A 13,760-nucleotide genomic window follows, 5' to 3' on the forward strand; every position below is an offset into this window, starting at 1 on the left:
GGCAGGACTATAACTTGCCAGGCTCCTTTGTCCATGGAATTCTCCAGGTAAGAATACTGGAATGGAGGGAGGTGGGAGTGGGGATCAGGATGGGGAACACATGTAAATCCAAGGCTGATTCATGTCAGTGTATGGCAAAAACCACTACAATATTGTAAAGTAATTAGCCTCCAACTAATAAAAATAAATGAAAAAAAAAAAAAAAAAAGAATACCGGAATGGGTAGCCATTCCCTTTTCTGGGGATCTTCCTGAGCCAAGTATCGAACCCGGGTCTCCTGCATTGCAGGCAGATTCTTTACTGCATTGCAGGGAGATTCTTTATCGCCTGAGCCACTAAGGAAGTCCCTCCGGGGTGTGAAGACTCACCATCTCTCTTCCCCTTTCTATGCTGTTCAGGGCCATCTCCAGAGGCTGACAAAATGGAACTTCAAATCCTGGGTCCTATTTGCCATGTACTTAACAAACACAATCTCATACAGTCCTAAAAATAACCTGTGAGTTAAGTATGGACAAGCCCGTTTTACAAGAAAAAGGGATTCTGAGGCCCATGGCAAAGATTTCATTTCATTTCCAGGACCAGTTTGTCACCCAGACTAACCATCAAGTCCAAAGGAACTCAAGCTTCTGCTTTAAAAAACAAACAAACAAACAAACAAAAAACCTCCTTTATTACCACGATTTATGTCTGACCAATTCCAAGAACATCCTCCCAAACTTGATATGAAAATACTGAATTATTGGAAAAATTGAGCAAGAGCGTGTAGGAGGCTTGCTCTGCCAGGGCTCTTAGAAGAAGTGACAGAGTTCCTACTGGCAGGATGCCTGCCCTTCTGCCGGGTCCCTCATTCAGAATGACATTCTCGACATCCTGGCATTGAAACTGAGCAGCCACCTGTCTGGTAATCTTGGGAGCAACCTGTGGCTGCCTTAAGCTTGACTGCCAGTGGATTACAGGTCTAGGGGAGGTTCCGATGGGCATGGGCTCAGCCCCTTCCTGACATAAGGAATGCAAACCCACCGACCCAAGCTCTCTGCTCCCGCTGAAACACAGGCTGGAGGCGTCAGTTCAGATCATCTGGGCAAAATGCTGAGACTCCAGGCTGCTACCAAGGAAGGGACAACTTGGTGCTAACTGCTTACATTTTAGCCCTCCAGCTCCCAGGATACACACACTACACTGGTACAAATACACTCCACCCCTGGGATGGCCCAGCTCACATACATTTTGGGAACCTACAAGGGCAGGAAGCTGGGTAGGAGGGCCCCAGGGCAGGCATCTATAGAGAGGAGGAACTGAACACAATAGTGACAATTTATCCAGGGCTTAGCCACATTGAACTAAACTCTCGTTTACACGGCTTTGTCTAATCTTCCAAAAGAGTTCCCTGAAACAGGTAACTCTTCTTATTCCCATTTAACAGATGAAAAACCAAAGGTTTAGGGACAAGTCACGTTCCCAAACGCTTAGGAATAAAGTTAATCCACACTCAGGAGACGGTGGGTCTACGGAAGACAGAGATGTGACCTGGGAGGTCTGCTCCCTTGCCGGCTGGAGGCCTCATCATCACTTTTCTAAGCTAGAGAGGGTTACTCTGAGCTGCCTGGTAGTCCCTACAGAGTTAGAAGGGCGAAGGCTGCTCCGAGTTAGCAGGACTCAAACTCCCGAAACTTTTTGAGGTTTGGGCCAGAGCTGGGAAGTCTCCAAGGCCTTCTCCCGTTCTGGGGTCGGAGGGGCCTAATGGCTTTCCAAAACCGTGCCCGACCCAGCCTCCATGAATCCGAAGGGACTCACCTCCCAACCTCTCACCCCAGTCCAGCCCGGAACCTCTGTCTGGGGATTAGGGGCTCTGTTCCGGAACAGGGGGACTGGATGTCGTGGAAGAGGGCATAGGCGAACCTCCGTGGGGATCTTACCGAGAAGCGGGGACTCCTCAGGGCATTCGGTCAGCGACAGTGTTGTGGTGGAGGGCACCGGGGCCAAAGTCAAGTTGCTCCCGGGGCCCGGGCCAGGGCCGGGGCGAGAGTCCGCGTCTGGGTTGGAGGCGGCCCGCGAGCGCGGCTTGGAAGAGTTCTGCAAAGGCGGCGGCGCTGCGGCCCCTCGTAGCCGGAGCTCCCCGGAGGGCTGCCCGATGGCGGCGGCGCCGTGAGAGCTGCTCTGAAGCGGTGTGGGGACTCCGACCAGCTGAGGCAGGCGTCTTAGGTCTCGGCCGGCCAGGTAATAGACAAGGGTGACTCCAAGATGCAGCGCGCAGACAGCCACGAGGAGGCGGCAGGCCCGCTGCAGGGACGCGCCCGGCATCGCGGCGCTGCCGCCCAGGAGCGGCTCCCGAAACTTCATCTTCCCGCCGCCGCTTTAAGAGGGGGGTGGGCTACCGCGGGGAGGGCGGCCCGCCCGCGGGCCGCCAGCCAGGCACTGCCAGACCACAGCAATTGGGGGAGGGACCTGGCGGCGGGGGGAGCCGAAGGAGCGGCGCCGGCGGGCAGGCGGCGGATCTCGGCGACTCCTGCCCGCTCAGCAACCCAGCTAGCAGAAGTGCGCCCAGGGCGCGGGCGCGGGCTGGGGCGGGGCCGCCAGGGGGCGGGGGCAGGGCCCCGGTAGAAGCTGAGTTTTCAGGACTGTAGCTGGAGGGCGGGGCCGAACGGAGGGGCGTGGTCGGTCTGAGGGCGGGGCCTGTGGAGGGTGGGCTACCGGGGCGGAGCCGTAGGGAGCACGCAGGCTGCGCGTTGAGCTCTCGGGTTCCCACGCTGCCCTCCTCTCAAGCCTGCACTGTGAGGATTCGGTCCCTACTAAGCCTCGCTTCCTCCTCCTCTTCCTCCGAACTGCCCCCGAGAGGCACCGCCACTTCCTGCGGGGCTAAAGAGCAAGGGTACGCGCCTGGGCCTGCGGCGCGGCGTCAGAGAAGAAGGAGGAGAAGAGGGCAGGCTGGTGGTTGTCTGGAGGGGTTGGGGCCGCGGCAGCTGACCTGGGTGGGGGCGGGGGTCAGGAAGAGCGGCCGAGAAAGGTTGCCCTGGAAACGGATTCGACGCCCAGCGGGAGGTAGGACGGCGGGAGAAGGATTCTCCCGGAGGTTCGAACCCGCTCGCTGGGCGGGGCTAGGTCCCTCACAGCCCGGACTAGGGGATATCGGAGACCCACCCAGCTCGGATTGGGAGTGTGTGGGTGCCTGTTCTAGCGCATCCCACACCATGCATTGCGTGGGAGGATGTCTAGGAGAACAAGTAACTCCTATGCTGCCACGCAAAGGGAGAACAGCTGGCTTTATTTACAGTGTAAACGGACCTGGACTCAATGCCGTGTAGTAGGGGATTGTTCCCATTTTACAGATAGAGTTCAAGGCTCAAGAAATTTAAGACTCTTGCTCAGCTGATGTGAGGCAGAGGCAGAATTCTGGCTCTAAACCCATTATTTCCCACTTGTTGATTTGGCGCAGATAAGGACTGGAAGCTGTCTCGGTGAGAGGTTTAGGCACTGAAGTCGCTTGCTTCAGATTTGACCCGCCTGATTGCCTCAGTGGGCAGGCCCCTCCTTCCTGAGAAGGCCTCGTGGACGCGCTATCACTTGGGTGGCCGGAGCAGCTGAGGGGCTGTGACAGCCTACTCAAAGTGCTACCACACACTGAGTTTCCTACAACCAGTCCGACGCAAGTGTGACTGCTTTACGTATGTTGCCTCAATCTTAACACCATGAAGTAGGCAGTTGTGACTCTTGCTACTTCACAGTTGAGAAAATTGAGGCTCAGGAGTTGACACGTGGTTGTGATCACACAGAATCTACTTTCTTCACTTGGCTTCCTGGACACCACGTTTTCCTCACTTCACTGGCCACCACTCTGTCTCTTTTCCTGGGCTTCTCCTCTTTCCTGGTTGTTGAAGGCCCCAGCCCATAGTCCACGATGCTCTTTTCTGTGTGCACTGCCTAGGGGTGATTTGTAATATCTGCATGCTAATGACTGCAAAATTTTCTATCTCCAGCTCTGACCAACCAACTCATATTCAACTGCCTACTGGCATCTCAAACTCAACACATCCTGCCCCCAACAACCTACTCCCTACACTCCACTCCATTCTTACTCACCTCAGAGAATGGCATTCTCCACTGTTCATCTCACTCTTGTTCATCCATTTTCCCAAGCCCCAAGCCCCAAACCTAAAAGGTGTCCTTGATGTGCTTTTCTTATTCTTAAAGGCCATTTCCAGCCCCTCAGCAAGTCTTGTCAGTGCTACCTTCAAATTATCAGAATCAACCACTTGCTAACTCTGCTATAACTGTCCTAGACCAAGCCACCATCATGGTGGCCTGGATTATAAAATAGACTCCTAATTGGTCACCCTGCTTCTACCTGCACCATGCCCCCTCCCCAAGCTATTCTCCAAGCATGTAGGAAGATCACTATAATCATAAATCAATTCATGCCACTTTATTTTCCCAGGTGGCTAGGTGGTAAAAAATCTGCCTGTTAATCCAGAAGAGGCAGGAGACGCAGGTGCAATCCTTGAGTCAGGAAGATTCCCTGTAAGAGGAAATGGCAACTCACTCCAACATGCTTGCCTGGAGCATCCCATGGACAGAGGAGCCCGGTGGGCTGCAGTCCACAGGGTCGCAAAGAGTCAGACACATATTTAGAAAAAAAAATATGTATTTAGAAAAAACTCCACATGTGTAGAAGCCCTGTCTTATCTGATTTCTGTCTCTATTCCCCTATCACTTTCTTCTGCTATCACCCTGTACTATGCGCTACCTGCTTTAGCCACACTAGCCTAATTGCTGCTATTCCTTGAACTTACCCTGTTTCTTCCTGCCTCAGAATGTTTGTATTTGCTGTTCACTTAGCCTGAAACACCTATGAAATGCCTCCTGCGCTCAGTCAGTCAGTCGTGTCTGCCTCTTTTTGACTCCATGGACTGCTGCCTGCCAGGCTCCTCTGTCCATGGGATTTTCCAGGCAAGGATACTGGAGTGGGTTGCCATGCCCTCCTCCAGGGGATCTTCCCGACCGAGGGATCGAACCTGCATCTACTACATCTCCTGCGTTGGCAGGTGGATTCTTTACCACTGAGCCACCTGGGAAGCCCAATACTTAGCCCCATTGTACATTCAGATCTCTCAAATGTCACCTTATGCGAGAGGGCTTCTCAGACTAACCTATGTAGAATAGTTCCCCCCACCCAAATCTTCTTAACCTGCTGGATTTTTTTTCAGAGTAGTTATCACTACCCAAAATTAAACATTTAATTTATTGTTGTCTCTCTCTCCCTCTCATATTAGAAGATCAGAAGCGTGAGTGCAGGAACTTTCTCGCTTGTTTACTGTAACTATCCTCAGCTCCTAGAACTGGACCACACACACAGTTGGCACTGAATAGACATTTGTTAAAATACCTGGAATATTTGTTAAATATATTATTTTACATATATGTAAGTATACTTCCCTGTAGCTCAGATGGTAAAGACTCTGTCTGCAGTGCAGGAGACCTGGATTCAACCCCTGGGTTGGGAAGATCCCCTGGAGAATGTAACAACCAACTTCAGTATTCTTGCTTGTAGAATCCCATGGACAGAGGACCCTAGCAGTCTATAGTGCATTGTATTTCGAACACAGAAGTCAAGAGTTGTTCACCAGGGAACTGGTAAGGGTAAAGCTGGCCCCAACTCTCTATGCCTAGAGAAAAATGCCTGGCTATTAAGTGAGGATGGGTCAGAACAGTCCCCTTTCTGAAAAAGGTGAGGAGGGGAAAATGGAGGTGTATCTTTTATATGTCCAGAAAATGACCAAGAGAGAATCGAGGAGAGGTTAGGGGTCACAGACCTACCCAAAGACCCTCTCTGTGGCCAGAAAGCAGAAAAAGGAACAACACTTGCTTACTGTCCATCTCTTGGGAACATGCAGAATCTACTGAGGCTTGACACAGCCTCAACAGCTCCTCCATCCCAAGGTACCTAGAACTGTTTCTTGCTTCAGAAAGGTCCATAAAGTCAAAAGCCGCCCAGGACAACATCGCCCATCTCTCTAAACCTGAAATGGAGTTAGGGACAGAAACAGACCCGAGATAACCTTCTTCAGTTCTTTTCACTCTTGACTTTGTCAGATGAAAAATTAATACCATGAAGAGATACCAGAAGGAGGAAGTTGCAGTGCTGATTGGACAAAAGCTGGAATCTGGGTTTGGTGTTTGCCCATCCAATGCTGATCTTCGCAGAACCACCCAGCTGACTGCTTCTGCCCGCAGATTGCCTTCAACTGGTTAGTGATTTCCTCTGCCCTCTTATAGTACCCTCATTGCACCTGTCATTTTACATTTTTTTCACCTTAGTAGATGAGAAGAGCATAGAATAGTGCCTGGCACATGGTAGATAGTTATTTCAATTATTTATTTCTGTATAACACACCACCTCAAAGGTTAGTATCTTAAAACTAACCATTTCTTTCTCACAGTTTTGTGGGTAAACTAGCAGTTCTACTTCACGTGGTGTCAGCTGAGGCAGTGGCACATTTGGAAGTTCCAAAATGGTGTCATTCACAATGGCTGGCGGCTGGCACTGGTGGGGGGTTGGGTCAGAATGGGTCATGGGTCAGGAGTCCCGGTTCTTCACGTGGGCCTCTCCACAAGGGCCTCTCACGTGGCTACTTGGGTTTTCTCACAAACTGGACTGTGTGTTCCTGGAATGAGCATTTCAAGAACAAGGGGAGAAGATGCACATCGCAGAGGGTCTAGCCTTAAGCGTCAGGTGTGTGGGCATTCTCTTTCTTCATTCTTACGTATTTATCTTTGGCTAGCTGGGTCTTGGTTGCTTCATGCATGCTTTCTCTTGTTGCAGTGAGCAGGGGCTAGTCTTTATGGAGCTGCGCAGGCTTCTCACTGTGGTGGCTTGTCTTGTGAAACACAGGCTCTAGGCATGCAGGCTTCAGTAGCTGCAGCTCTAGGACACGCGGGTTTCCTTAGTTGTGACACAGGGACTCAGTAGTTGTGGCTCTCGGGCCCGAGAGTGCAGGCTCGGTAATTGTGACTCACTGGGCTTTGTTGCTCTGCAGCATGTGGGTTCTTCTCCAGTCAGGGATCAAACCTGTGTCCCCTGCCATCACAGGTGGATTCTTATCCACTGTGCCACCAGGGAAGTCCGTGTGAGCATTTTAGATAAATTACAGCACAATTCAGAGTCAAGGGGAGTAAAAATAGACTCTACCACTTAATGAGAAGAGGGGCAAAGAATTGGCAGCTATCCTTTTTAATCGACTGCAGTTTGCCCAGAGACCACAAATTATTTCAATTCCTCCCCCGTGTAAAATACATTAATCTCCCCCACCCAACCTTCTCCAAAGGTTCATCCCATTATAACTTCAGGTTCAAGTCCAGAATTGTATCATCTATATTAAGTATGATCCCTTAGGTTCAGGAACATATGAACTATAAAGCAAATTGTCTTCTTCCTCTTCCTGTTGCTGATTAGTTGAGTCCAAAGGCCATTAGGAAGGGTGAACAAGGTAGGAGTCCAAATGCCATAGGTGTGGATAGGGTGTCAGAGCCCAGGTGAACAAGGAGAAGGAGTGAGGGGAGGGGAGTGGCAGCCCAGCACAGGACGTCAGAACCTCAGCAGAGGAGAGGGAACCATGGAGTATGGGGGGATTTCTGTGACGCAGGTCAGCCCTCTGCAGGGAGCTGGAGTCCCATTGGGGTGAGGAGATCATCAGATACAGGGAGACTGATTAAAAGTAACTGTATATAGGTAGTGAGAGTCACCCAAGTTTCTGACTACCAGAGAAGGGAGTTACAGGTATAGACAAGTAGAAAACCCAAGGGAACTCTGATGCTTTACTGGAATTGGTGAAATTGCTGTGAATTCATAGTTTCAATACATAGATAATAAATATAGCTGTGTGTTTATATGTAAATATGAGTGAGCACCTGGGAGAAGTCTTGAGGGCAGAAGCTTCCCAAAAGTGTTAGTCGCTCAATCGTGTCCGACTCTTTGTGGCCCCATGAACTGTAGCCCGCCAGGCTCGTCTGTCCGTGGGATTTCCCAGGCAAGAATACTGGAGTTGGTTGCCATTTCCTTCTCCAGGGGATCTTCCTGACCCAGGGATTGAACCTGGGTCTCCCAACATTGCAGGCAGATTCTTTACTGTCTGAGCCACAAGGGAAGCAACCTAGCACCCAAATCTTAGTTTCTAAATACCATTTTCCAATAAAAGGAACTAGGTATGCTAGGAGGAAAGGCTGATTTCAGGGATATTATGAGATGAACCTGGAAAATCTTATTCCAGAAGGTAAAAAAGAACCCAAGCTCCTGATTTAAAAACCCCACCTGCAATGTTTCCCTTTGGTTAACCATAAGTTTGTTTTCAATATCTGGAACTCTGTTTCTGTTTTGTGAATAAGTTCATTTATATCATTTTTAATTAGATTTCATATATGAGTGATATATTTATCTTTTTCTGTCTGACTTACTTCACTTAATATGATAATCTCTAGGTCCATCCATGTTGTTGCAAATGGCATTATTTTGTTCTTTTTTATTGCTGAGTAGTATTGCAATGTATATATGAACCACATCTTCTTTATCCATTTCTCTGTTGATGGACATTTAGATTGCTTCCAGGTCTTGGCTATTGTAAACAGTGCTGCAGTGAACATTGGGGTGCATGAATCTTTTCAGCTTATGTTTTTCTCAGAATATATGCCCAGGAGTGGGATTGTTGGATCATATGGCGGTTCTACTTTTAGTTTTTTAAGGAACCTCCATACTGTTCTCCATAGTGGTTGTACATACAAGTTTACATCCCCACCAGCAGTATAGGAGGATTCCCCTTTCTCCATATCTTCTCCAGCATTTCCTGTTTATAGACTTTTTAATGATGGCCATTCTGACTGGTATGGGCTGATACCTTATTGTAGTTTTGATTTGCATTTCTCTGACAATTAGTGATATTGAGCATCTTTTCATGTGCTTTCTGGCCATCTGTATGTCTTTGGAGAAAAGTCTATTTAGATCTGCTCATTCTTTGATTCGGTTGTTCGTTTTTCTGACATAGAGTTACATGAGCTGCCTTACATATTTTTTGAGATTAATCCCTTGTCAGTTGCTTCACTTGCAAATATTTTCTCCCATTCTGTGAGTTGTCTGTTCATCTTGTTTATAGTTTCCTTTGCTGTGCAGAAGCTTTTAAGCTTTATTAGGATAAAGAAACTTTAATGATATATTTACATAACTTCAGAGTACCTCTCCTACAAAACACTTGTAATTTCAATGGGAAACAGAGAAATCCAAATTATGAAACATTCTACGAAATAACCATGCTGAAATCCTAAAAAAATTGTCGAGGTCATGGTCATCAAGGAAAGATGCAGAACTGTTCTCCATTGAAGGAAACTAAAGAGAAATGGAAACCAAATGCATTACCATGATTCTGAAGTGGCTCCTTCTGCCATAAAGAATATTTTGGGGACAACCAGTGAAACTTGACTGAGGACTAAAGGTAAGATAATAGTAATACATAATATTAATTTCTTGATTTTGATTATTGTAGTTATGTCTTTACCGCTTCATCTAGTCCCAACCTAATCTAAAATAAAATGCGGTTTGGGGCGGGGTTTTGGAGAGAGGCGGGGGTTCCGGACACCTGACCTTAACAATGGAGAAGGAAATGGCAACCCACTCCAGTATTCTTGCCTAGAGAATCCTGTGGACAGAGGAGCCTGATGGGCTGCTGTCCATAGGGTCGCACAGAGTCAGACACGACTGAAGCGACTTAGCATGCATTCATGTATTGGAGAAGGAAATGGCAATCCACTCCCGTATTCTCTTGGAGAATCCCAGAGACAGAGGAGCCTGGTAGGCTGCTGTCTGTGGGGTCGCACAGAGTCGGACACGACTGAAGTGGCTTAGCAGCAGCAGCAGCAGTTATGTTGGAGATAATGAAGGACAGGGAAGCCTGGTGCTGTAGTCCATGGGGTCGCAAAGAGCAACTGAACAGTAGCAACTTATGTTGGAAATATGCACATAGGATTTCAGGGTCATGTGGCATTGTGTCAGAAACTTACTCTCAAATTGTTCAAAACAGCATTTGTACTAAACTTGCAACTTTTCTGTAAGTTATCTTTCCCCCTCATATCCAGCATATAATGGGAAGGCAGGGACAGGAAAATCATAATAGAAACTCCCACTTAAGAGGGGGTAATAAACATAGCAGTCCTTAAGTCTTTAGGAAATCTAGAATTCCGTGGTGCAAATGTCACAATTCCCCCCTGCTCCAGAGTCTGGGAATGTGGTGCTCTGTGGTTCTTCACCCTCTGGGTTCTTGGCTCCATTCTCTGGGTCATTCCTGCTTTCCCTCGGTTTGCAGCAGAGTAATTTGTTCAGGCTACTTCGGTGGGTGCCCAGTGCCCTCATTTCATTTTGAACTGTCTTTGTCTATTTTAGTCCAAGCTAGTGGTACTTATGCTGGTACAATTCTGTTAGGTGAGGAGAAAATAAACAAAAATTTTGTGTATTTCCCACGAACCTTATTGAGTTTCACTCCATTCGACAAAAACTACATCCCCAAGTCTCAACACAAGTTCCTCCCTCTTCTTGTGAGTCAGGATACTGTCGGACAAATCCTTAAGATTCTTAGAAGCACTGTCATCTAGGTGAGAAGTCCATAAGGCACTGCTTGAAATCTTTATGAGATTTTACTGTCAAGAGTTACACAGTCATGTCCTTGACCTTGAAACCAAACACTACTGGGAGTGTCCTAGAATGAATCCTGCCTCTAGGTTTTAGTTTACTTTGAGTAAACTGTTTTTGCAGTTTGGGATTGAGATTTCTTAGAAAAACTAGGTGTAAAGTAATTAGCCTCCAACTAATAAAAATAAATGGAAAAAATTAAAAATTAAAAAAAAAAGAAAAACTAGGTGGTTTTCTGCTTCATACTGTGTTGGCTGGCATATGGCCTCATTCACATGGCTAAAAGTTGGTGCTGGTTGCTGTCTGGGAGTTTAGTTGAAACTGTTAGCCAAAAGTTTCAGTTTTCCACATGACTGCTTGAGCTTCCTTACAGCATGGCAGCTAGACCCTAAGAAGGAATTTCCCAAGTACATAGGAAGGAGTGGAAGATCTGTTAAGGCCAAGTATTGGAAGTTATTCAGTGACACGTGCACTACATTCTGTTGGTCAGAACAAGTCACAGGGCCAGCCCAGATTCAAGAGGAGGGGAAGTAGACTTCACCTCCTGATGAGAGATGTGGTAAAGAATTTGTGTCATAACATAAATTAACTGTTTCTCAGGATGGTACTCCCATCCACTCTTGTTTTGAGTGCCCAACTGGGTCTCTCCCCATGACCTGAAGTGAGGTTGGCTTCCTCCTCCAATTCTTTCCCCCAAACCCAGAGTGCCCCTGGTGCTGGGTCTGTGCCCCATGAAGTGACCTTGGCCATCCATTCCCAGCAGTATCTATACCCAGAAAAGAACGTGCCCACAGTCTGTTGGGGTGAGTTCTCTCCTCCAGTGCTACTTTGTCATACTCTGGAAAGGCCAGCAGAAGCCTGGGAACTGCTCTCAATGCTGTATCTGAAGGGCTATTGGAATATCCTATCTGTCTTAATGCCATAGTAATGCTACATAGTGAATAACCAACAAATCTAAGTGCTATAGGTGGCTCAGCTGGTAAAGAATCCACCTGCAATATGGGAGACCTGGGTTCGATCCCTGGGTTGGGAAGATCCCCTGGAGAAGGGAACGGCTACTCACTCCAGTATTCTGGCCTGGAACATTCCATGGACTGTATAGTCCATGGGGTTGCAAAGAGTTGGACACGACTGAACAGCTTTCACTTTCACTTTCCACAACAGTAAAGCATGTACTTCTCTCTCACGTATCCATGGGTTGGTTAGGGCAGCTCTCCTTAAGGCTGGAGATCTGTTGGTTGGCTAGATTAGTCTACTCCATGAGTCTCTATTCTGTGTTACCTACCAAGGGCATGTTTTTTCACATGGTAATGGCAAAAGCACAAGATGAGTGAGTGAAAAAATCCAATGCCCCTTTGAAACTATGCGTAGAATGGTCGTTTCTACTCACACTGTCAGCCAAAGCAAATCACTTGGCCAACCCAACATTAGCAGGACAGGAAAATGTATTCTATCTCTAGAGAAATACAGGGAGTGGTGAAGGACTGAGAATAATGCAATCCTCCTTTCCTTTTTTTTTTTTTTAAATAACAACTCACAATTTACATTTCCCCTGATCTTCCTACCTCCAGCTTCCTGCCCTTCCCAGCGTGGCCTATGGACTTGGTCAGATTTCAGAACTGGAGAGAAACTGGAAGGACACCAGCTCTTCTTTCATCCACACACAATAGGATTTTCTCACACAATACACTTTTGAGAGTTCATCCAGTTTTGTGTGCACACCTCCAGTGTCAGGGAGCCCATTATATTATGAGCCAGCCTGTTCCACTGTGGATATCACAGACCCAACAACTAAACCCTTCTCATGTTAAGCTGAAACTCACTAGTAGCAGTGATGCGAGCTATGTTCCATGGAGCCACAGAGAATAAGCTGAATCTTTCACTTAATAGAAAGTGAAAAAAGATTTAAAAGGTCAGACATATGCCTTCTCCCGACATAAAATCAGTTCCTCTCTAGGCTGACTCATATCTGTCATTTCTACTGTTCTTCATGCTTCATGGTTGAGTTCCTTCCCCATCCTGATCATTCTTCTTTAACCAGACTCTAGCCTGTCACTTTCCTCCATAAAAGAGCAGCACCTGGGTCTGAATTCAACATTCTAGCTGGGGTCTCAGGAGCAAAAGAGGGCAGGACTCTCACTCACCCCCATAGTTCCATATACCACACTTTTACCAGTGCTTGTAATACAACTTTCACTTTTTGATGTCCCTGTTAGAGACAGAGCTGAAGACAGAACCCTGGAACAGTGGAAACACCCCCTACAAGTTGACTTGGAACTTTTAAAATACAGTCTTTGTCCCAATCAGTATTTTTGACTGCATAGACAGTCAGTCACACCACTGCTGTGCCGTAGCCATTACTGCTGGTAAACACTGAGCGTCACCACTTCAGGATGGGTCCAGCTGCTGCTGCTGCTGTTGTCATGACTACTTCCTACACTACATCCACCTCTTAAATTCACCTCCTAAAAATTAAAAGTCCCTGGTGGGAATGGCTGAGCCTAATTCACATGACTGACCCCTGGCTGCAAGGAAGTAAAAAAGGAAAGTCTTTCCCTTTCTGCTGCTATGGGATCCAGGGCAGCTTCCCTGGTGGCTGAGACAGTAAAGAATCTGCTTGCAATGTGGGAGACCCGGGTTTGATCCCTGGTTTGGGGAGATCCCCTGGAGGAGGGCATGGCAACCCACTCCAGTATTGTTGCCTGGAGAATCCCCATGAACAGAGTAGCCTGGTGGACTACAGTCCGTGGGGTCGCAAAGAGTCAGACATGACTGAGCGACTAAGCACGATACTGTAATGGTATTGTTAGAAAATTCCTCCAAAATAAGGGGTTTGCATGCTGAATGAACAAATGTAATGACATAGGTTCACTCCAGTGATTTAGCAGATTACTTTTCCTCTTAATTGTACTATCACCTAGGCTTCTCTGGTGGCTCAGTGGTAAAGAATCTGCCTGGCAATGCAGGAAACACAAGTTCAATCCCTGGTCCAGGAAGATCCCACATGTGTGGAGCAACTAAACCCGTGCACCACAGCCACTGACCCTGCTGCCGTAAAGCCTGGGAGCCGCAACTACTGACCCCACGTGCTGACCCT

General features: G+C 47.7%; 1 protein-coding gene and 1 long non-coding RNA gene across 4 annotated transcripts in view; one reads left to right on the forward strand and one right to left on the reverse strand.

The window, feature by feature from the left end:
- The window catches only part of B4GALT1 (beta-1,4-galactosyltransferase 1), a 53,547-nt gene extending 50,983 nt beyond the window's left edge, over window positions 1–2,564 (reverse strand). The window contains exon 1 of the mRNA XM_065946600.1: window positions 1,917–2,564. Coding sequence (XP_065802672.1) covers window positions 1,917–2,340 — 424 coding nt within the window. The 5' untranslated portion in view covers window positions 2,341–2,564. The remainder of the gene's footprint in view (window positions 1–1,916) is intronic.
- Window positions 2,565–2,734: 170 nt separating this feature from the next.
- The window catches only part of LOC136176481 (uncharacterized), a 16,362-nt gene continuing 5,336 nt past the window's right edge, over window positions 2,735–13,760 (forward strand). Inside the window, exons 1-2 of one of the 3 annotated variants that reach the window (XR_010664590.1) lie at window positions 2,735–2,869; window positions 6,088–6,242. This is a non-coding gene — a long non-coding RNA (uncharacterized lncRNA). Of the gene's footprint in view, window positions 2,870–2,954; window positions 3,040–5,545; window positions 5,629–6,087; window positions 6,243–13,760 lie in introns of those variants that run through there. The other 2 variants (XR_010664589.1, XR_010664591.1) reach the window with 2 other exon arrangements.

This window comes from Muntiacus reevesi, chromosome 10, assembly GCF_963930625.1.
Source record: "Muntiacus reevesi chromosome 10, mMunRee1.1, whole genome shotgun sequence".
In the NCBI taxonomy this organism is placed as follows: Eukaryota; Metazoa; Chordata; class Mammalia; order Artiodactyla; family Cervidae; genus Muntiacus; species Muntiacus reevesi.